This window comes from Colletotrichum costaricense, assembly GCF_030867565.1.
Source record: "Colletotrichum costaricense strain IMI 309622 chromosome Unknown Scaffold_24.1, whole genome shotgun sequence".
NCBI lineage: Eukaryota > Fungi > Ascomycota > Sordariomycetes > Glomerellales > Glomerellaceae > Colletotrichum > Colletotrichum costaricense.
In genome coordinates this window covers 241,385-260,936 of record NW_026848253.1, presented here as the reverse complement: position 1 = coordinate 260,936, position 19,552 = coordinate 241,385, and the positions used below count along the sequence as shown (strand labels likewise).

At 54.7% G+C, this 19,552-nt stretch overlaps 8 protein-coding genes across 8 annotated transcripts; 2 read left to right on the top strand and 6 right to left on the bottom strand.

Moving 5' to 3' along the window:
- Nucleotides 1-792: 792 nt before the first annotated feature.
- On the top strand, nt 793-1,781 carry CCOS01_15484 (uncharacterized protein; the record flags this gene model as incomplete). Its single annotated transcript, XM_060463623.1, has 2 exons — nt 793-1,403; nt 1,466-1,781. The coding sequence occupies 2 exons, from the start codon at nt 793-795 to the stop codon at nt 1,779-1,781; spliced, it is 927 nt and encodes a 308-aa protein (XP_060305767.1).
- A 312-nt stretch (nt 1,782-2,093) lies between these two features.
- Nucleotides 2,094-3,184, bottom strand: CCOS01_15483 (uncharacterized protein; the record flags this gene model as incomplete). The annotated part of the gene is made up of 2 exons (XM_060463622.1): nt 2,094-2,217; nt 2,271-3,184. The coding sequence occupies 2 exons, from the start codon at nt 3,182-3,184 to the stop codon at nt 2,094-2,096; spliced, it is 1,038 nt and encodes a 345-aa protein (XP_060305766.1).
- A 1,275-nt stretch (nt 3,185-4,459) lies between these two features.
- CCOS01_15482 (FeS cluster assembly scaffold IscU) lies at nt 4,460-5,401 on the bottom strand (the record flags this gene model as incomplete). The annotated part of the gene is made up of 5 exons (XM_060463621.1): nt 4,460-4,597; nt 4,655-4,721; nt 4,777-4,896; nt 5,107-5,202; nt 5,262-5,401. 5 exons carry the CDS (start codon nt 5,399-5,401, stop codon nt 4,460-4,462), a joined length of 561 nt encoding a protein of 186 aa, XP_060305765.1.
- A 1,722-nt stretch (nt 5,402-7,123) lies between these two features.
- Nucleotides 7,124-9,677, top strand: CCOS01_15481 (ubiquitin carboxyl-terminal hydrolase; the record flags this gene model as incomplete). Its single annotated transcript, XM_060463620.1, has 4 exons — nt 7,124-7,157; nt 7,228-7,295; nt 7,351-9,473; nt 9,539-9,677. The coding sequence occupies 4 exons, from the start codon at nt 7,124-7,126 to the stop codon at nt 9,675-9,677; spliced, it is 2,364 nt and encodes a 787-aa protein (XP_060305764.1).
- A 501-nt stretch (nt 9,678-10,178) lies between these two features.
- CCOS01_15480 (HORMA domain-containing protein) lies at nt 10,179-11,247 on the bottom strand (the record flags this gene model as incomplete). The annotated part of the gene is made up of 5 exons (XM_060463619.1): nt 10,179-10,711; nt 10,822-10,850; nt 10,918-10,956; nt 11,022-11,047; nt 11,122-11,247. 5 exons carry the CDS (start codon nt 11,245-11,247, stop codon nt 10,179-10,181), a joined length of 753 nt encoding a protein of 250 aa, XP_060305763.1.
- Nucleotides 11,248-11,929: 682 nt separating this feature from the next.
- Nucleotides 11,930-14,540, bottom strand: CCOS01_15479 (uncharacterized protein; the record flags this gene model as incomplete). Its single annotated transcript, XM_060463618.1, has 5 exons — nt 11,930-12,694; nt 12,762-13,257; nt 13,311-13,506; nt 13,595-14,363; nt 14,454-14,540. 5 exons carry the CDS (start codon nt 14,538-14,540, stop codon nt 11,930-11,932), a joined length of 2,313 nt encoding a protein of 770 aa, XP_060305762.1.
- A 1,025-nt stretch (nt 14,541-15,565) lies between these two features.
- CCOS01_15478 (calcineurin-like phosphoesterase) lies at nt 15,566-16,735 on the bottom strand (the record flags this gene model as incomplete). The annotated part of the gene is made up of 1 exon (XM_060463617.1): nt 15,566-16,735. The coding sequence occupies one exon, from the start codon at nt 16,733-16,735 to the stop codon at nt 15,566-15,568; it is 1,170 nt and encodes a 389-aa protein (XP_060305761.1).
- Nucleotides 16,736-17,566: 831 nt separating this feature from the next.
- Nucleotides 17,567-19,117, bottom strand: CCOS01_15477 (uncharacterized protein; the record flags this gene model as incomplete). Its single annotated transcript, XM_060463616.1, has 1 exon — nt 17,567-19,117. The coding sequence occupies one exon, from the start codon at nt 19,115-19,117 to the stop codon at nt 17,567-17,569; it is 1,551 nt and encodes a 516-aa protein (XP_060305760.1).
- Nucleotides 19,118-19,552: the final 435 nt, after the last annotated feature.

Here is a 19,552-nt window from a genome sequence, read left to right as displayed (position 1 = left end):
CTCTCGTTCAAGTGAACGAGACAAAGTTGAAAAAATCAACGGATAGAGCTATCCTCAAGAAGTCTTGAATGTGGATACAATAGCCTATGGCGTCGGGAGTATCCCAGGAGGAGAAGCAAGTGAGGCCCGACAGCGCGACGTTGATAGACGGCACGTAGGAGTATACACCAGCGGGCCACAAAAAGGTCGGGTTCCGGCCGCGGGCATCGCGGCCAAACACAACCAACCAATAACCTACGCTTGGCGTCAGCAAGACGGCCCAACCCTGCAAAAACGGGAGCTAAGCATCTTCTGCTTCTTTTCTTCGAGGCATTTCTGCAGCCAGCTAGCGAGCAGAACTACGTACAGATCTGTCGTTCAACCCTGCAACATCCCGTTCCCCTCCCAATGGGGTTCATCGTGGTGCCACATGGGGGCATGGCGGTCGAGTATCAACCACACCGCGGGAGACGGGGGTGACGAGGGGACGAGGGGGGCGGGAGAGCACATCATACTGCAAGAGGCAGTCCGCCCAGGGTCCAGCCGTTGGCGATTTGCTCCGTCACACACAGCTGACTGCGGCGTTGACCCTTGTAACTACCTTTCTTGATAGCTGCCCACGTTGCATGTCTACGCTGGCAATGCGGTCCTCTTGTAGAGGAGGATGTCGGCAAGATGCAGAGCGGGAGAAGAGAGGCGAGAGAGACAGAAGCATAAAGGTATGGGAAGATGGCATATCTCGACAGAGGGGCCACCTCCCTGCTCCCGCTCCTTTCTTCCTCCACGCCCTCAATATCAGCTACACATTCAGCCATGGCAAGCTGCCAGGTGCAGGGCCAGCCCGACCTCTACGGCCTGGGCATCCGCGTCGCCTTCTACATCCAATGGTTCGGCGCCATCGTGATAGAGTACCTCGACATGGCAGACCTCCCCGACATACGCCTCATAGGCCTCCTCTTCTCCGCCGCAGCCTTCCTCGGCCTCGTCATACGGCTCTCCGTCGCGGCGGGGAGCGTACAGTCGGCCGACGTCTACATTGTCCTCCTGCTCGCCATGGGCATCTACATCCCCCTCGTCCCGCTCTACCTCTGGAAGGCGGTGACGTGCTTCAATAGGTACTGGGATCCATTCCGCTGGTCCAAGGAGACGCCGAGCCCAGCTTACAAGGGGCTTAACTTTGCTTTGTTGCTGGCTATTTCGTCGCTGGGCGTGTGGTATTGGTGTTCTTTTGTGCCGGAGAACGATTGTTCGCGGGAGCAGTATGGGTTCTTCTTCAGCCGTGTGAGTTTGGGCAATAAGGCGTTTGTGGCGTTTAATGCCATCATGTACTTTGTCATTCTGTTTGTGTGTTTGCTCGTCCTCCTGCTCAAGGTCGGTTGGAAAGTGCCCTTTTGGAGGGAGAGGCGGAAGAAGCGGAGAGTCAAGTGAGTGACCACCCCTGCCCAAAGATGAAAGAGGTTTGGGACTGACAATGTTTCGTGCCTAGGAGAATGCACATCATGGCGATCAAGGAGTTGAAGACGCTGAGCAACATCGCCGTCGCCGCAACACTTACCGCGGCCGTCGAGCTGGCCGTCGTCTGGAATCACATCTCCGACGTGAACAGCGTTGCGGATGTGGCGCAGGTCTTGCCTTTGTTTGTCAGTGCCGGCTTCGTGGTCCGGATCCTGTTTCTTCATTTCGCGGGCGTACGTGACGGGTCGGATTCTTCAGAGGAGGATAGTGATGGGGGTTCGCATAGTTACATGACGGAGTCTCAGGGCGGGTTGCCGCCGGCACCGCCGCCTGTCCATCCGCGGTGATGGCAGTGGCCGTGATTGCTGACTTGGCGTTGATGATGATTTGAACATGAGGTGTACACTATCGTTTCTATATATCAAGCACGCAAGACTTATCTCACCACCTTGATCAGAGCGTGGAAGATTTGTTTCCAAAAACACGCGCAGAGTCTCGAAATATATGAAATACAGATCTCAAAGCAACGTACATCGAGATGTCTAAGAAATCACAGCTTATACTCCTCCATCCAAGACTATGCTATTCATGACGCTTCACAATGGTCCTACGCTCTCATGACACGACTCATAGCAACAGCCAGCTTAAACGACATGCACTCAATTCCCAACCTTGCCCATCCACTCAGGAACACTCGTCAACCTCTTCATCTCATCAACAGTCTCATCCCATAACATCCTCTGCAACCTCCAACTCTCATCCGAAATAGCGAAGCCCTCTGGCCTACACATCACCGTCAGTCAAACCACAGCAAATCGCAAAGAAAGAAAACTCACTCCCAAATCTCTTTATCCCCCAACGTCTTTCCATGCGTCTCTCCGCCCGCGACAGCAACAGCATGAAGCCCAATCCACCCAGCCACCTCCGGCCTCCTCGCCCTCACAGCCTTCACGGCATCAGCGATGAGGCGGAACGGCTGGGGGAGAACGTTGCTCATATTCGTATCCACCATCCCGGGACAAAAGGCGTTGACAATAACCCGCTGCTGCTGCCGTTTCCCTTCTTCTTCTTCAGCAGCACCAGCACCATAATGCCTCGCTAGCTCCCGCAGAAACAGGAATCCGAGCAGCTTACTATCCGCATACCGCGCCATACCAACGAAATTCGCCTCATCATCAAGGTGCCCGAGAAGAGATCCCCCCTCTCGAACCGTCGTCTTCCCCGCCAGACTCGTCTTCTCAACCATCCGGCTCCCGGTCCAAGCAATCCTTCCAGCCCTCCCCGTCTCGCGCGCCGTAGCCTCCAACACGGGGAGTAACTCGAGTGTAAGCAGCACGTTGGAGAGATAATTCACCTGTACGGTCGCTTCGTGGCCCGTAGGCGCCACGCGGCGTCGTAGACCCGGCACGCCGGCGTTGAGCATTGCGATGTGGAGATGCGTGTACTTCGCCTTGAATGCTTCCGTGAAAGCCTTGACGCTGGCGTAGTCTTCTGCGTCGAGCTTCATCACCTCCACGACGGGGCCATGGCTGAGGGAGAGGACGGTTGGGTCGGAGAGGAGTGTTTGTCGTACTGCTTCGCCCTTGGGCACGTCGCGGACGGCAAGGATGACGGGGGATGCGCCGAGGGAGAGGAGTTGGCGGGCTAGTGCGAGGCCGATGCCTGATGTTGCGCCTGTTACTATCGCTGTCTGGCCGTGGAGGTTTAGGTCGTCGGGGAGGGGTGTGACCGGAGGCTGGAATAGAGGCATGTTGAATCAATATTAAGATGATAATGTTTGAATTGCTCCAAGTGATTCTTCTTGTTTATCATCATTACTCCGCGTGAACGACCCACGGCTCTCATGTTGTTTATGAAGCCATCGCCAATGTGCCATCTCCACGGTTCGAATCTCAACTCCGCCAAGCCTTAGACGCTCCAGCATCCCAAAGTCCGCCGTCATTTGCTCATTTCCCAATCATCATGACTTGCAGAGGATTCCGTCGTAGAGGAGGATTTGGCGGACTTGGGATTCGTCGCAGTTAGCTTGCGGCGCAATTAGTCATCCTTGAAGTCGCCGACTTGCTCAGTCACCAATACACCTCGTTAACAACTGGGGGAGCGGAGGCGGTGCATTGCATGAGTTGCTGGAGCCTAGACTTCCAGAATCCTGTCGTCAATTGATATCACGACGAGAAGTCTCCGAGGACATGCCGAAGCCCGATGGGTCGGGTCTAAAGCCGGTCTTCGGCTCACATACCGTCAGCCGGTTCCGGGGGGTTAAGTGACTCAGCATTTTCCACTCGCCACCAGTATGGGAGAATCAAGTGCCACGAGAGTGAGGGCCAAGACCTGCTCTGATCAATAGCCCCTCTTCTCGCGAATGAAGACAATGCGGTCACGGATGTTGTTTGTTGGCTATCGATGTTGTCCTCACAATAACAGCTAGGTTTGATCCTTGCGGATGCAATCCCGAGGTCAGCACCCAGCCCCGCTCCCTCATTCTGAGAGCTGCGCAATTCGAAGACTCAGTCACACCGTTGGCGCTCACGATGCCCCGTGCAGAAAGCGAACTTATTGTGGAACGGTTTGAATTGAAGCATTGAGTGGTGCATGAGTGGCAGGACAATGTCGTTCTCTGGCATTTTCGTCTCTGTCGACTCGCTGATAAGCTGGCCACTAACTAAATGGTATTCTCAACACTGACGTACAATCAACCCTGCCCTTGAAAGCCTTTTGGTAGACATGAAAAAGGCCTGTTTCGCGGCAGCGTCGATGCTTCGTGTAGCGACTGCCGTCGCTGTAGAGGAGCTCTCATCCCATACAAGCTCTGCGAAATAAAAGACAGCCATAATTTCCTTCCCAAACTCCGGATTTTGTTGAAAAAAGTCGATGAACAAGACGGCGATAAATCTCGTTTTGTTGGCAAAGTCTGCCCAGCCCTGCCCTGCCCTCTAGGCCTCCACCCGGGGACGTCTCCTCTTCACTCCCCTGACCGAACTCCAATGACGTGTGACGAAAGAAAGGTATCACGGAGATGTGTTGTTTATGCGGAAGCGGAGGCGGCGGACTCGGCCTTGGCCTCGGTGCCGGCCAGGTTGGTGGGCTTCGCGTTGGGGTTCTTGGTGTAGTAGTCGGAAATGGCGGCCTTGATGGCGTCCTCGGCAAGCATGCTGCAGTGGAGCTACGTTGCGTTAGTTACGGCGACACAAGAAGAGAAGAGGCTTTCTTGGTCACATACCTTGACGGGGGGAAGCTTGAGCTCCTGGGCAATCTCGGTGTTCTTGACGCGGCCGGCCTGCTCCAAGCTGTGCTGTAGGTTAGCATCGGTGCGAAAGGTATATCTGGGGTGAGGTCACTCACGTCATGCCCCGGACAAGCTCGGTAAGGTAGCTGGAGGAAGCGATGGCGGATCCGCAGCCGAAGGTCTTGAACTTAACATCGGAGATGACATTGGTCTTGGGGTCGACACGGATGTTGAGCCTGTTGAATGTGTCAGCGATTGTAACATAATGGCAGAAAAGCCATAAATATTGGTGTCGCGAAAAGCCGGATTCAGTGCGTCGAGTTGAAGAGCGTGGAGAGTGAGGTAGCGCATCGAGTCGGAGACCCAAGTGCACGCCGCTGCCACAACCCAAGCGGCCCAAACAATGGTATCGTGATATTGAGAAGATGAATCGTAGGATGGCTTACTTCATGACATCGCCGCAAGCAGGAGCACCGACGAGACCCTGACCGACGTCCTGGTCGCCCTTGGGCATTGAGCCGACGTTACGGGGGCGCGAGTAGCTGTACACGTCAAGATTAGCCCTATGTGTCTTTGAAAGGAGATATCCGGGGTAGCATACTGGTCAAGGACCTTCTCGTGGTATCCCCTCGTGGCGCCGACAGTGGCAGCAGGTGCAAGCTGACGAGCGGGCATGGCAGAAGGGCGGACAGAGGTCGCAAGGACCCTGCGAGAGGCGACGCGGAGAGATCTGGAGAACATTTTGGAGGAGTTTCGGACTAGTGGCTTTTCAGAGAGGTGCAGGTCGATGAATGTGGAGGTTGAGCAGATTAAATCGATACGAGCGTAGTCGCAAGAGTCGATTTAGGGTATTGTTGATGAGTCGAGATGGCGATGACGACAAAAGGTGGTCGATATAGCAAATTGCGTTTGGCAAGAGATCGAGGTGTTGAGGGGGGCAGACTTGGAGGGAGGCGAGAAGTTCTTTGAGAGGATAAATGGAAAATGGAAATTATTACGGAGTAGCAGAGAAGGCCTGCGGGACTTGTGACGGAGAACGATGGCGATCTCGGGGGTAGCAGAAGCCGACGGGCCAATGGGAGCGTTCAATGACCATGCATTAAGTCATGGACAGTGGTCGGCCACTGGTCCCCAGGCCCGTACACTGCCTATGCCATCTTGGGCTTTAGCATACAGTCACAGCAGTCGCAGCAGCCAGCAGTCAGTAGTGGACGGGGGTGACGGCTTCAGGGTGGATGGCTCGGCGCCTCGGAGAAGACATTTTTTCATCCGCCTCCACAGCGCCGAGGGTCCCCCAGCCATTAGTGTATGTACACTAATCCGCTTCAAGGTTCCCTCCCTTCTTTAGTGTGTCTCTTTTTCAGCGTGTCAGGATGTCAGAGCTGCAGACCTGCCCGTTATCTGATCCACTCCCTGGAGCATGGGAAACATCTGATTGGCCGGGATGATGCCGTTGTTTCCTCGGCCCAGCAAGAACGCACCGCACCCAGGACTTTGGTGACTTTGGTCCCGTCCTCTTGCCGTCCATGTCATTGACCTTGCCTTATCGGATCCACAGTACGGAGTAAGGTACATACTTAAGTAAGCTATCAGGTGCAGGTGACCAGCTGGCAAAGTGAGAATCCATTAACCCGACAGCTCTGGGTGCTCCAAGTGGGGATGACTGGGGGATCTTTTGACGGGGCTTGACGGGGCGGCAACAATTTGTCATGGTTCTTCGCCGTTCTCGCCAACGAAAGAGATTCAATCTGATTAGATACGCAAGCTACCTCCGTGCTCGCTGGAACATACTCCGCCCAAGGCACCTCAGGTACGTACTTCGTAGGTTTGACGCATTTGTACATGTCCGCTTCCAATGGAAGCCTAAGTCCGGGGAAGCCGCTTACCTGCAATCCGCACCTTATATAGCTCCGATATGCATCTATGATGACTTCCCACCACGGACATGCACATAAACCTGAAAATGCATTCAATCCATCTATGCTTTCCTCAAGCTTCCCCACTCTACTACGTAATCCTCAAAATCTGAGGTGCACGCCACACTGTGCCCCCCTCCGAAGCTGAGCTAATGCCACCTACCACTGTCGCCTCAGGGAAGCTGCCAAAGTAAGTTCAGGCACCAGGTCCCTGTAACTCCAACGCGGGGCACTCAGTCCAACACCACCACCACCACCACCACTGCCACCGTCCTCGCTTGCATCAGCTTGAGCACGAGCACATCTCAGCCTTTCACCTCGTTGCTTAGCTCTCGGCTGTCGCATCCCGTTGGCTGCCTGTTTTGTCTCTGGTCTCAACTGCGAGGCTGAACACAACTCACCTCAGACTCAAAACCATCTTATTGTCTGCGACTTTTCCCCAACTCTTCACACACCTCTGGATTCGCCGTCAATCCCACACAAGATACCCTACCTTACCTCAGAGACGATAGCCTCGACCTGGAAGCCTTCTAGTATCGCTCCCACCATGGCGTGCCCGCATCTTGAGTCCATAGCTGCAGGTAATTATTTTCTAGTCTATCCTCATCTTAGCTCTGTCCAATACTATGACACTGACCACACCTCTCCCAGCCCTCCAGCCGCCTGCACCTCACAACTCCGTCTACCGGGAAGACTGCACCCAGTGCTTCGATTCCATCGTGCGCCTCGTCCATGACCCGCCTGCTTCTGCTTCTTGCTGATCCTTTTGCCCAGGACGATCCTGCCGGTGTCGATGTTTGCCTCCAGTGCTTCAACGGCGGTTGTGCCGGTGACCGCAACCATGCTCAGCTCCACCGACAGCTCTGGAGCCACCCGCTCGTTCTCAACATTCGCCGCACCCGCAAAGTCGTTGTCCGAGATGAACCCCCCTTGAAGATGTCCAAGCTCGCCATCGCCGCCGAGACCGAGGCCGACCGATACGATACTACAACCACTGTCAAGTGCCTTGAGTGCAACCAGGAGCTGGACAAGACGAGCGACAAGCTTGCCCCCATTGTGGACGGCATCATGAAGGCCAACACCTTCTCGAGGAAAGAGGAGGTCAAGGCGTGGGAGCAGGAGCTTACGAGCTGCGAGCACATCCTGCTCATGCAACAGACCGAGTCAAGAACCATTCAGTCTGGTGATCTCGGACACTGCTCCGCCTGTGATCTGCACGAGAACCTGTGGCTCTGCTTGGAGTGTGGAAACCTGGGCTGCGGAAGGAAGCAAATGGGAGGTGTCGACGGTAACTCTCACGCCCTCGCGCATTCGGATCAGTCCGGCCATGGCGTCGCCGTCAAGCTTGGGTCCATCACACCCGAGGGAACGGCCGACGTTTACTGCTACAAGTGCGACGAAGAGCGCATCGACGGCGATCTTGGCCAGCACCTGGGACACTGGGGCATCAACCTGGCGAACCAGCAAAAGACGGAAAAGAGCTTGACCGAGATGCAGATTGAGCAGAACCTGCGCTGGGACTTTAGCATGACCACGGAAGACGGCAAGGAGCTTAAGCCTCTGTTTGGCGCTGGATTGACCGGCCTCAAGAACCTTGGCAACAGCTGTTATCTTGCCAGCATCGTCCAGTGTCTCTTTGACACTCCTGCTTTCAAGAATCGCTACTACTTGCCCAGTCGCGACCTGCCTACTGTCCAGGATCCTGCGGCGGACTTGGAAACCCAGCTCCGCAAGGTTGCGGACGGCTTGCTCTCGGGTCGGTATTCTAAGCCCGACTCAGACGTGACTGCATCTGAGCACTCGCCCGAGATTTCGCACCAAAAGGGGTTGGCCCCGGCCATGTTGAAGCACTTGATTGGAAGAGGCCACGAAGAGTTCTCGACTATGCGGCAGCAGGATGCTTTCGAGTTGCTGCAGCACATCTTCAAGCTCGTCACTCGGTCCCAGCATCCCTCCGATCTCGGCGACCCGACCCAGCCGTTCCGGTTCACTCTAGAGCAGCGGCTGCAGTGCCTGGGATGCAAGAAGGTGCGATATTCGACTAATGAGCAGGACAACATCTTCATAGACGTTCCTCTGGAGAAGGAACCCACTGTCGAGGGCGAGGGGACCAAGGCAGACGCCTACAAGGCCGTAACTCTCAAGCAGTGTCTCGATAACTTCACGGCCGAGGAGGTTGTTGAGCTGACATGCTCTTCATGTGGCAGCAAGGATGGCTACACTAAGCGCTCCTTGTTCAAGACCCTTCCCGAGAATCTGGTTGTCAACGCCCGCAAGATGGCAGTCATCAACTGGGTCCCTGTCAAACTTGACGTCCCCGTCATTGTCCCCGATGAGCCCTTCCTCCTCGACGACTATCTTTCCAAGGGTCTGCAGTCCTCCGAAGAGACCCTTCCCGATGAGCCCGAGGCCAGCGCCCCGGCCTTCGTTGCCAATCCGGAGGCTGTCAGCCAGCTGGAGGCCATGGGCTTCGGACGCAATCGCTGCGAGCGGGCATTGCATGCCACTGGCAACTCGGACGCCAACGCTGCCATGGAGTGGCTGTTTGGCCACATGGAGGACCCCGACATTGACGATCCGCTCGTTTTGAGTGGTGGTAGCGGTGCTGGGGGAGCCGGAGGAGCATCTGCGGATCCGGAAAAGATTGAGATGCTCGGCGCCATGGGCTTCTCGGTGCCTCAAGCAAAGAAGGCTCTGCGCGAGACCAACGGTGACGTGGAGCGAGCTGTTGAGTGGCTCTTTAGCCATCCAGAGGACCAGGGCATCTTTGAAGACGAAGCCCCAGCCGCCGGAGCCGATCCCGCTGCTCCCAAAGCGGACGCCGGCAGCGCCGCTACCCCTGCAAAGTACCAGCTGCAGTCTATCGCCTGCCACAAGGGCACAAGCATCCATGCCGGGTATGTTGACGAAGGGTTATACCTTGAAGACTGAACTTTCAAAGTTTGCTAATATTTTCCATTAGTCATTATGTCGCCTTCGTTCGGAAGGAAGTCAACAGCCAGCCCACTTGGGTCCTCTTCAATGATGAAAAGGTTGTCGAGGCAGGCGAGATTGAAGAGATGAGAAAGTTTGCCTACGTCTACTTCTTCAAGCGTGTTTAGGTGGATTTCGGGGCGTAACAAGAATGGCGTTTCGGTTTGGGAGAGATGTGACGACGAAAACAACATCAAGCCAGGCTCAATCAGTCCTGCGCAACTTCATGACGGTGGCGGTGAGACCGGGCCACGGATGCATCTGATAAGACGGGGATGATTGCATTACAGCATGGGCAGGCGGTGGTTTACTGTGGAGATGAGAGACGAGACACGGAATGCATAGTGAGTGGTGTAGAAAAAGGGAGATTTGAGGCTAGTTATTAGCCATCCATTGTGAAAATGAACTTTTTCCAGAGACTGAAATTTGCCTGTCTTTCTTCCGTGAGTGGTCATCGTACCACAGAACACTACCCAAACGCCGTGACGCCGCACACACATCATATTACATACACACAGATTTCCATGCTGTGTTCTCTTCCCACTTGGCCTATAAACCTTTTCTCGTCCGCCGACAAGCCGTAACCTCGCATCATACAGCAAACCCGCCCACACGAGACTTGCCGAATTCTACTCCGCCAAGCGATAGCTGACGAGGGTGTCAACACGGTGATTGCTGGTGCTGAACCCACGCAGCTGGACGCGCTCGCCATTGACAATCTCCTTGGCGTCGCTGTCGCCCCACTCGACGGGCACCTCGGAGTCGGCGTCGGCGTACACGAGGACGTTGAACGTGCAGTCTCCGTTGAGCTGGGGGAGGAACGTGACGGAGGCGGTGATCTGGCGGAAGATGGCGGCGATTTCGGATTGGATTTCTTGTTCCGTCTTTTCGGGGGCCGCGTCCTCTGCCGTGGCGGGGGATGCGTTTTCTTGGTCTGCGGGTTTTGAGGAGGATGATGTGGAGGACGAAGAGGTCTTTGAGGATTTGGACTTTGAGGGGCGGCCAAAGATTTCGACGTCGAATTGCCAGCGTTCTACGTGTTCGCCCGTGTCCTTGTCTGTGATTACGATGACGAGCTTGGAGATTTTGCCGCGGAGCATCCAGCGGTCTAGTTGGGACATGATCTTTTTGATGTAGGCTCGGACTTGGTCGTCGGAGGAGACTTAAGGGGGAGAATACGGTGTTAGCTTGTGGGGAATCTTTGCTAGATGTGAGAGTTGGCGAAATAGTGCGAAGGCTGTGTCGGCGGGATGGGAGATGAGGAAGGCGAACCTAGCATGTTGAGACCGTATTTCTTGACGCTGTAGAGGATGTGTGGTCAGTCTCTGTCTGTCGCAGGAGGGGGAAGAAAGGCAATGCTAGACGTACGCTGAGAAATCTTCTGCTGGGTAGACACCTCGTTGGAAGCTGTTTGAGAGAACATGTCAGTATTCGAATCGGCGCAGCATGTCCAGAGGGATCAAGGTTCGTACAGAATAGTGTGTATCGAGTATTGAAACTGTAGGTACGAGTTAGCTCGGCGCAACCGCCATTTGGCAATGACAACATGGCAAAGGAAGGGAATGGACTGACGAATTCGGCCACGAGCTTTGCGCTTCCCTTGAGGGCGAGCTTGTGCACCTTGGACTTATCCTCCTTGTCCGACTTGTCGGTCTTGCTAGCCTTGCTGGCTTTGGCGGGTTTGGCATCGGGGGCCATCGTGATGGGATTCGGGATGTCGACTGACGGTATCGATTGGTGGTGCTAGTATCGGTGACGGTGTCGGTGTCGCCGGACGGAGGAGGTGGTGATGAATCGGGGGGGCAGCGTAATCGGGGAGGAGGAAATCGGAGAGCTTGTTTACTTTCTGGGGTTGAGATTGAGAATTGGGATCGATTTTTGGGGGTTTGGTTGCGGGGTGATTTGGGTGCTGCCGGCGCTGGCTGTCATTGCTCGCGGCTGATTGCCCCGCCGCCTGGACCGTCCGGGGGTCGAAGCTCCCGGCAGTCCACCTGGGTACGTATCTTGACAAGGTGCACCCTTCACCTCACCTCACCTCGCCTCACCTTGCATTGTTTTACCTCACCTTACTCTACCTTATCTTGGCCTCTAAATAGACATATAGAGGCCCTCCTGTCGGAAGCGAAATCATTTCTAGATGGCAAAATCCTATAACCAAATAAAGTTGAGCCTACGATGAGTTGAGGCATTGTCTTGCTACCAATCCGTTCACATCTACATCAACGAATCATTGACTTGGCTGCGATGGACTGCCTTGATGCTGATCATCTCAAGATACCTTACTGCCTCTCTTGAACTAAATGTACACATGACTTTTGTACATGATAACCAACCTACATCATTATGTTAGTACAGCATTGATCCCGCCAAAACATGCCCCTTACTCGCCATTCCCATACCCCTGAATGGCATCAAAGAACTGCGCAGACCACGCCATCGAGTCCACAATCTCCGCCGGCCACTGGCCGGGCGCCAAAGGAGCCACACCCATCCCAAGCATTCCCATATCCTGCGCGGTAGCAGAGTCCGGCATCCCGCTCAACGCACCCATCTCCACCGGCGACAGCATCGCCTGCTGCGCCTGATGTTGCGCCTGCATCGAGCTAGTTGGAACATGATGCTGCGGTTGCTGCTGCTGATGCTGTTGCTGCGGCATCTCAGCGAACACCGCCGGCCGGGGCGGGTTCTTGCTCTTCCAGTCGATGCCGCACTCCTTGAGCCCCTTCAACATGTCTCGCGCGCTCTTGGCGCTCGACGAATTGCAGCTCAAAGCCTCGAACATCTTGAGACACGTCTCCGCGTCGTCCGACAAGCCCTCGGTGTCAAAGACAGCCTCGTCCTCCGCCATGGGCTGCGTGAACGTGCTGGATATCAGCAGGATGGAGCTCGCGCACAAGAGACACGAAATCATCTGCCACCAGGGGAAGTCGTGGACCAGGTCCTTTTCACTCGAGACGCCGTGCAGTAGCCGCGCCGTCTCCCTCGCCTCGGCGACGCATGTCTTTTCGGACATGCTGACGAGGTGCCAGTCTACCTCGGAGAGTGTAGAGGAAGTGTCGTCGAGGCCGCGAAGGAGGGGATAGCATAGGTATGGCCGGTGAAGAAGGGCCCGCAGGTGGTGGAACTTGACCGCGAGGATGTTTCGCTGGTTTTTGTTAGTACTAAGTTCCGAGTTCGCATATACAGTGCAGACGACTCCTGCAGGAACCTACCTGTCTCTTGAATGCAAAGTTCTGGTCAAAAGCATGCCCCAAATCAAACCGCAACCGTCGCGGGAGCTTCGACTTCCAATCCACAAGCTGGCGATCCAGTTCCCTCGTCCGGAGGGCACCCGCAGAGGTGAGCTGCGAGTGCCTCGGCCCAAAAACATCCCGCAGCGCGCGGCCCAGAATCTGTGAGAAACCAATGACGGCGAGGAAGTAGTCCCCGCCCGACGTCTCCTCGACCGGCGGCTCCATGTGAGTGGCCTCCCAGTCAATCTCCGAGTCGGCACGCCGCGAAGGGAGCGGTACATTGAAGTCGTCCTCGTGTACGGCCGCGGGGCGGCCCAGCTGGAGGGAGAGAAGACGGTCCAGGACGTAGATGGAGTACCACACCCGGCGACGCGTCTCGGTTTCTACCGTGTGCCGGGGGTTGTTCTTGTCCTTTTCGACATGTAGACCGATACCTTGAGCGATTCGGACGGCTTGGCCCAGGGTCATCCAGCAGCTGCGAATGTTAGATGTGTGTAATGGGACATGGTGAGACAATGCAAAACAAACCTGTCCGTCCGAGATACCGCGAGATAGTAGAAACATTGCGTCAGAAGCAGTGAGACCTGGTTAATGGACCGATCCGACGATGCCGTTGATGCAGCAAGAGCTAAAGCACGCTGGAAGTAGACGCCGTGGAAATGGCGGGTATCCGAGTTCTTCTCCAGAAAAGACGTATAATATGAGCCAATGGCGCAGATTACATCTATGACTTACGTTAGCCCCGTCTTATCTTGCTATCCCACGGCTCCCAGGGAGGTTGATAGAAAAAGGGGCGCATGATTCAAACCTACAATAAAGAGCAGATTCCGTGCCCCCCAAACGATCACCGCCGTTGGGCGCGCCCCCTATCCTGTCACACAGTTTCGAGAAGGTAGACTGCGGTATGAAAGGGTACGCGAGGTGAATGGTTGCAAAGTACACGTCGGTGAACTTGCGCTCCTGTTCGGGGCCTGGAAGCTCCACCAGCCTCCCTCCTGCGGCAGCGCCGGCGAGCAGCGCGTCGCCGTCCTGTTCGTAGCTGTCAAAGTCGTGGTCCGCCCCTGCACTGCTGCCGCCACCGCCGCCGCCGCCGCCGCCGGGAGCGTCTTTTGTCTGTAGGATTCGCTTAATGACATTGAAGAAGTGCACGTCGCTGACCTCGCCCAAGTATCTCTGGCTAGGCTTGAGCGAAGGTGTCGGGGAAGGTTGGTAATCGTGGTGGTTGTGCTGTCCACGGTCCACGCCCGGCGAGTATGACGGCGTCTCTGTCGAGGAGGTCTTATTCACGGCCTGGTCAACTTGCGACTTGATGGAGTTGAGCTGCGCTTGGGCGTCTTGCTGCTGTTGGGCAGAGGGTAGCTGTGTGATGAGGCTCTGCACTAGAGTCTCATACTGATCTACGGCGATCTTAAGGGCGGCATACGTATGCGCGCCGGGGCCAGATCCGGCTGCTGGACCTTCTGCGCCGGCATCTCCGTTGCCGGTGGCCTTTTCCCGTCGTCGACGAGGTCTTCCTACGGAGTAGACGCAGTCGTAGCCATACCCGACGCATCTTCCACACTTTGGCTGTTTCCCGTCGCACTATCAATTTGTATGAGTAAGCTGTGAACACATAGGTATAATGTCAATGCGGAAGAAAGGATGTTAGAGACTTGGTCTGTTTAATCTCACTTTGGATTTCATGGATCGGCATGTCTGGCAGGCCTTTGCGACCCGCTTACGCTTGTATACGGGTTCATCGTCGGCGGTATCTGACATTCTCTCGCAAAGGCGCGCGAAAGCCGACTTTCCCGAACAAAATAGCTGCAAGAGTGTTTCCCCTTTCGAATGGGCGCGAATAAAGATATACAAGGGGGGTGTGGCGGATGAGAAGGGGGGGAAAGAGTGTGTATTGTACGAGAGCAGTTGGCAGAATGACGTTGGGGGACGGAGCCGGTGATGCCGAGACTTCCGATATTTCCGGCGGGTGTCAGTCCCTTATAACTCACCTATCTAGTAGGTACTTTGGAACCTCGACCGCATTCTCGCTAGGGCCCAAGCCAAGCAAAAGGTCACCACTCATCTTGGCCCGCGCCAAGAAGAAGCAACGCCCGCCCAAGGTATTGAAGGGTTGCGTTGAAGTGGTAAATGAGGGGACCAGTTTCATCCGACTTGTCTGTGCCTGTCTTGTCTGCAACTTTGACAACGAGTGTTGAATCGTTCGGATGATATGCGGGTCAATTCCCTTACACGGGCAGTACAGTAACCCCTCCAGTGATGCATTTATCCCAGGAATGAGGATGTCCTTTGCTGACTGTGCATGCATCTCTGCCAACGCAGAACAGACTAAAGCATGAAGAGCGTTAAGTTGGCAACTGCTTATAAGGAACGACAGTGCTCAACTGGATAGCCAGACTGAATTAAGAGGATCGGTTTGTCACTCACGTGTAAGTATGTATACGTCTAGTGTGGTTCGGTCGGATAACTCTATCACTATTTACCACTTTTTACTCTTGCTTGTTTAAGATAGGTGGCTTTCAGTAGTATTCTTTTGCGGCTCCCGCTAATGACTTGTGCAGTTCTTCGTGACTTCGACTGCTAAGCCGAGTGACCGCACTTATGGCACTATTGGTATATGGGCCAACGACTCAGTACGATACGATGCAGCTGACTATTCTCACATCCCCCAAATCTCGCTCTTTCTCTCCCCCTCTATCTAAAGTGAAGGATGTTTGGCACACCATGGGAAACTGTCCTACTTACAACCCATGCTTCACCTTGTTGGCTTTAGACCAGCCCACGTCTCATTCTTCAACCCCCTTGACCTGCTCTATACGATGGATAACATCACTTCCATCCGGACTCGCCTCAATCACCATTGCTGATAGCTCTCTACCATACGCACATCCAGAATCCAAACCAAACGCATACCTGGTCCATGGTCCTTGGGCTCCCTTCTCCTTGAGCGATTCCGATACTTGGATGTCTGGTTCCACCTGCAACCCTTCCTTGGCGTCGTGACCATACACGACAACCGAGCGATCCTCTGGTGCTTCAATCATGTTCTGAGTCTCGTTCCAAGCCTCTCTCCAGCGTTTTCCATCATTGAGTTCAATGGCAGTGGTTCCCTCCTCTTGATTTGTTGCAATCTTTGAAACCTCATTACCATCCCACAGACTTAAGACTCGTGCCAGCTCACCATCGAGTCCCTCGCCCTTGGCGACCTGAAATGCCGCATGTCGACACAGACGGCTCTTGATCCTCTTCGCAAGAGCAACTTCCACGTTGTCCGGGTGGACGCCGTCGATCGGATACACCAGGCTGCGCATGTTCATCACAGCCCAAGGATCTTGCTCCTCCATCGGTAGCAGCGGTACCAGACCACCATGCGCGACCACCACAGTCCCAGAGTTCCAAGGAGGACTCTTGGCGCCTCTGAAAGGTCCGATGTGCAAGATGAGAGGCAGCGATGAGAGCCACGATACCTGCTCCTCAGAAAGCTGCGTCGCAGTGACGTAGTCGCTCGACACGGCGTACGGGATATCCGCCGGCAACTTCTCCTTGCTGTCTTCGAAAACCATCTTCCCGTCATCGCCCGTAGACCCAGTGACCCTGCCGCGCTCAATGAACCCACGCGCAGCCAGCACGCGGTCCTCGTTGTTGCCCCTGACGCAGCTGGCGCCGAGGTCCATCGCGAGCTGTACCACGCCAGCGCTGTCGGGGCCTTTGTTGACCAAATCACCGGTAAAAACTAGGTAGTCCCCCGCATCTTTATCGAAGCCGACTCTGTCCAGGAGCTTTTGCAGCTGTGATGCTCGTCCATGAACGTCGCCCACGATGACTAGCCTTCTCCGCAGAGCGCCGCATTCTGCCGACGGCACGTACTTCGGGTCCAAGGTTTGGACGGTCTGTCGAAAATCATACTGGGATGTGGTATGGCTTGGTTTAGGAATATTCTCGACTGGGTCCATCATCCTTGCGAAGTGTTGAGTGTGTTGAGAACAAACATCGTCTTGACGTGCGGGGAATAAGACGGGTGGACCTGACAGTAACGAATCAGAGGGGGGAGCACCAACCAAAAGAGAACATCAAATGCTGTGTCAAGATGTCAGCTCGCCTCAGTACTTAGGCAACGAACAGCAACTGCATGAGTTAGTAGCCTGTAAGTATAATGCCAAAGCTCGTCCATGAGGATGGAAGCTTCGTACCGGATATTTGGGGTCTTTGTCAAGTTTAAGATCAAGCCTCTGTAGGTAGTTGGTTTTGGGATGATCGCAGATCACAGCAACTCTAAAGTTCCGTATCCCCTGTAAGTTATCAGCCTCAAGCTTGTGACTTTGGAGTAAACCCTCAGTTCCCGCCAAGTCTTGCCAGTAGATCTAATTGAAGGGCTGTTTGCGAAAGCGTTTTGAGAGCAGGCTTTGCGATTCGTAAACGCTGCAGGCGCAGCCCGTTCGGCACAAGGCAATGTAAGATAGAGAGGGTATGCCGGCCTAGATGTAAGTGTCCATTTACATGCTTCAAGACGAGCGATCCAACACCAACATCTTGGCATTATGATCGCATGGATCCTCAGTGAGTCGCCAATCCTCAGAAGGAAGCCAGGGCACCTCACATTTGCAATGTCGCACTGTCACTTTGTGGCACATGTGCAGGACTCAACATCATAAGGCCACTTCGCAGTAGTTACTATGGAGATAGGACCAGATTTAAAAAGCCAGGATACTTTTGTGAAACGTAGTGCCAGGTCTAGTAATGAAGCCTTAAGAAGACAAAAGGGTTCAGCCAATCTCTGCAAGGAACAACTACAAATGATCAGTCTCAAGGCTGAACCTCGGCTTCTGAACCCCTTCGCCACGCCCGTCCTTGGGAACACCGCTCAAATTCCGGGTATGCAGCCCAATTTCAAACTCCATCTTGTCCGTATCCTTCTTCGTCCAGCCCTCAACCGGTATATGTGTTCTGACCTCCAAATGGTTCTGGCAATTCTTGCACCCAGATACGTGCCAACGACTGAGCACGGCCTCCGTCCCGACCAGCACCTTTTCTCCGCTTTTCAACGTGGCCCAGGCGGAAACAACAAAGGAACCCCCGATGGCGGCGCGGTTGATGCCGCTAACGGTCAACACGGGACTCGGACCATGAGGCTCGCCGACCCGCGTCGGGGGTTCGGGGTAGTCGTATGCGTAGCCCAGCTCGGCAATATTGACCACGTCTCTGGACGTCATTGCCTTGTCCGCGCCGTGAGGGTTCCTGAATGGGTCGAGGGGGCTGTCGAGGGTGAGCCAGGTGCCGCCCGCCACGCCGGGCGTTGGGCCCTGATTGTCGACGGAGTTGGTGCCGGGGTAGCCCTGGATGATTTCGAGTGAGTGCTCTTTGTTGTGCTTCTTCTGCCACCGCCAGAACATGAGGTCGATGAAGCAGTGGTGGAAGTAGAAGATTGGGTCAAAGGCGGCCGTGTCGTTCTCGCCCATGTCGCCGTTTGCGTCGCCGATCTGGTCAGAGTTGCTGCCAGGTAGGTCGAAACCGCCGACGGCCAAGTGAATCAAGTTGTGCGGGGATTCGAGTGGTACGACGGACTTGAACCCGGGCTCTTGAAGGCCCTCGTCGTTCCATTGCTGCGCCGAAGTCGTATTGGAGAACACGGTGTAATTGGGAGCGTCGAGGCAGTGGTAATACTTATCCTTGACTCCGGCAGATTGCCTTTTCCCGTCGCTGTTCAAGAAAGAAGACTTGGTGAGCCAGGTGGTAATGTTGTCATTGAGCATCTTGTTCGTGGCCTTCTCTCCCATTTCATGCAGCGAATTGTTGTGAACCCAGGTCTTGTTCTTGTCCTTCGGGCCCACAAGCCCCGAGAATGGGTAGCGGACGGTCTCATAGCCCACAGGCTTGGTGTAGTCGGCATCCGGGATAGGATCGAGCCTATCCTGGATTCTGGCTTGGAACGTGTACGAGAACAGTGGATTGGAGATCTCCTTGCCAGTGTCGGAGAACTTGTACTTTCTCTGCAGGAAGATGGGAGGAATGCCGTGCTCCAGGGACTCCTTTTCGGTCTCATCCCAGTAGGGCAGAGCTACACCGGGGACCTGGCTCTGGAGAGCTTTTTCGAGCCTCAGGAGGTAGCCGCGGTGCCAAGTTGGGAAGAGGACATTGCCGTGGTTGCAGTAACCACCCCACCAAGCAGGATTGGCGTATCCAGCACCCCTGAAAGGCTCGCCATGGTAACCGGCAATGGTGAAGAAGGAGTTGGGATCATGAGGGGGAAGCTGTTGGATGCCGTGGAATGCCCTGACGAGGTCGTCGAGCTCCTTTGTAGACAATGTGCGGATGTTCTTTCTTGTGATTGTTCCGCCCATATTGAGACTTTGATGAGGCACTCGATGATTTCTTCAGAAGAAGTGAATTTGAAAAGTTGGGGGGGGGGGGGGGCAAGTTGATAGAGATTTGTCGTGAGAATGTGAATAGTTACCAGATAGATATAGCCGAAGGATATCCAACCCTCATTTCGATACTACGTGCTGTAATTTGGTACCAACCTCTCCAAAGATGTTTTCAGTCATTCACATTCAGCTTGATGAACCCTAAATGCCGTGATGTGCCAACTTTGACGGATGCTATTCGAACGAAATACGGATTATATGCTCGCTATATGCCACAGATGATCATTCCCCGCATCTTTAATGAAGCCTAATCGACGCATCTGGTTACCCGACTTGCGTGGCTGGAAGCTGAAAGTTTAGAGCCAAAAAGCTGAGAGAATGTCTCACCGTTGACGGCTTACAAGCTTTCAC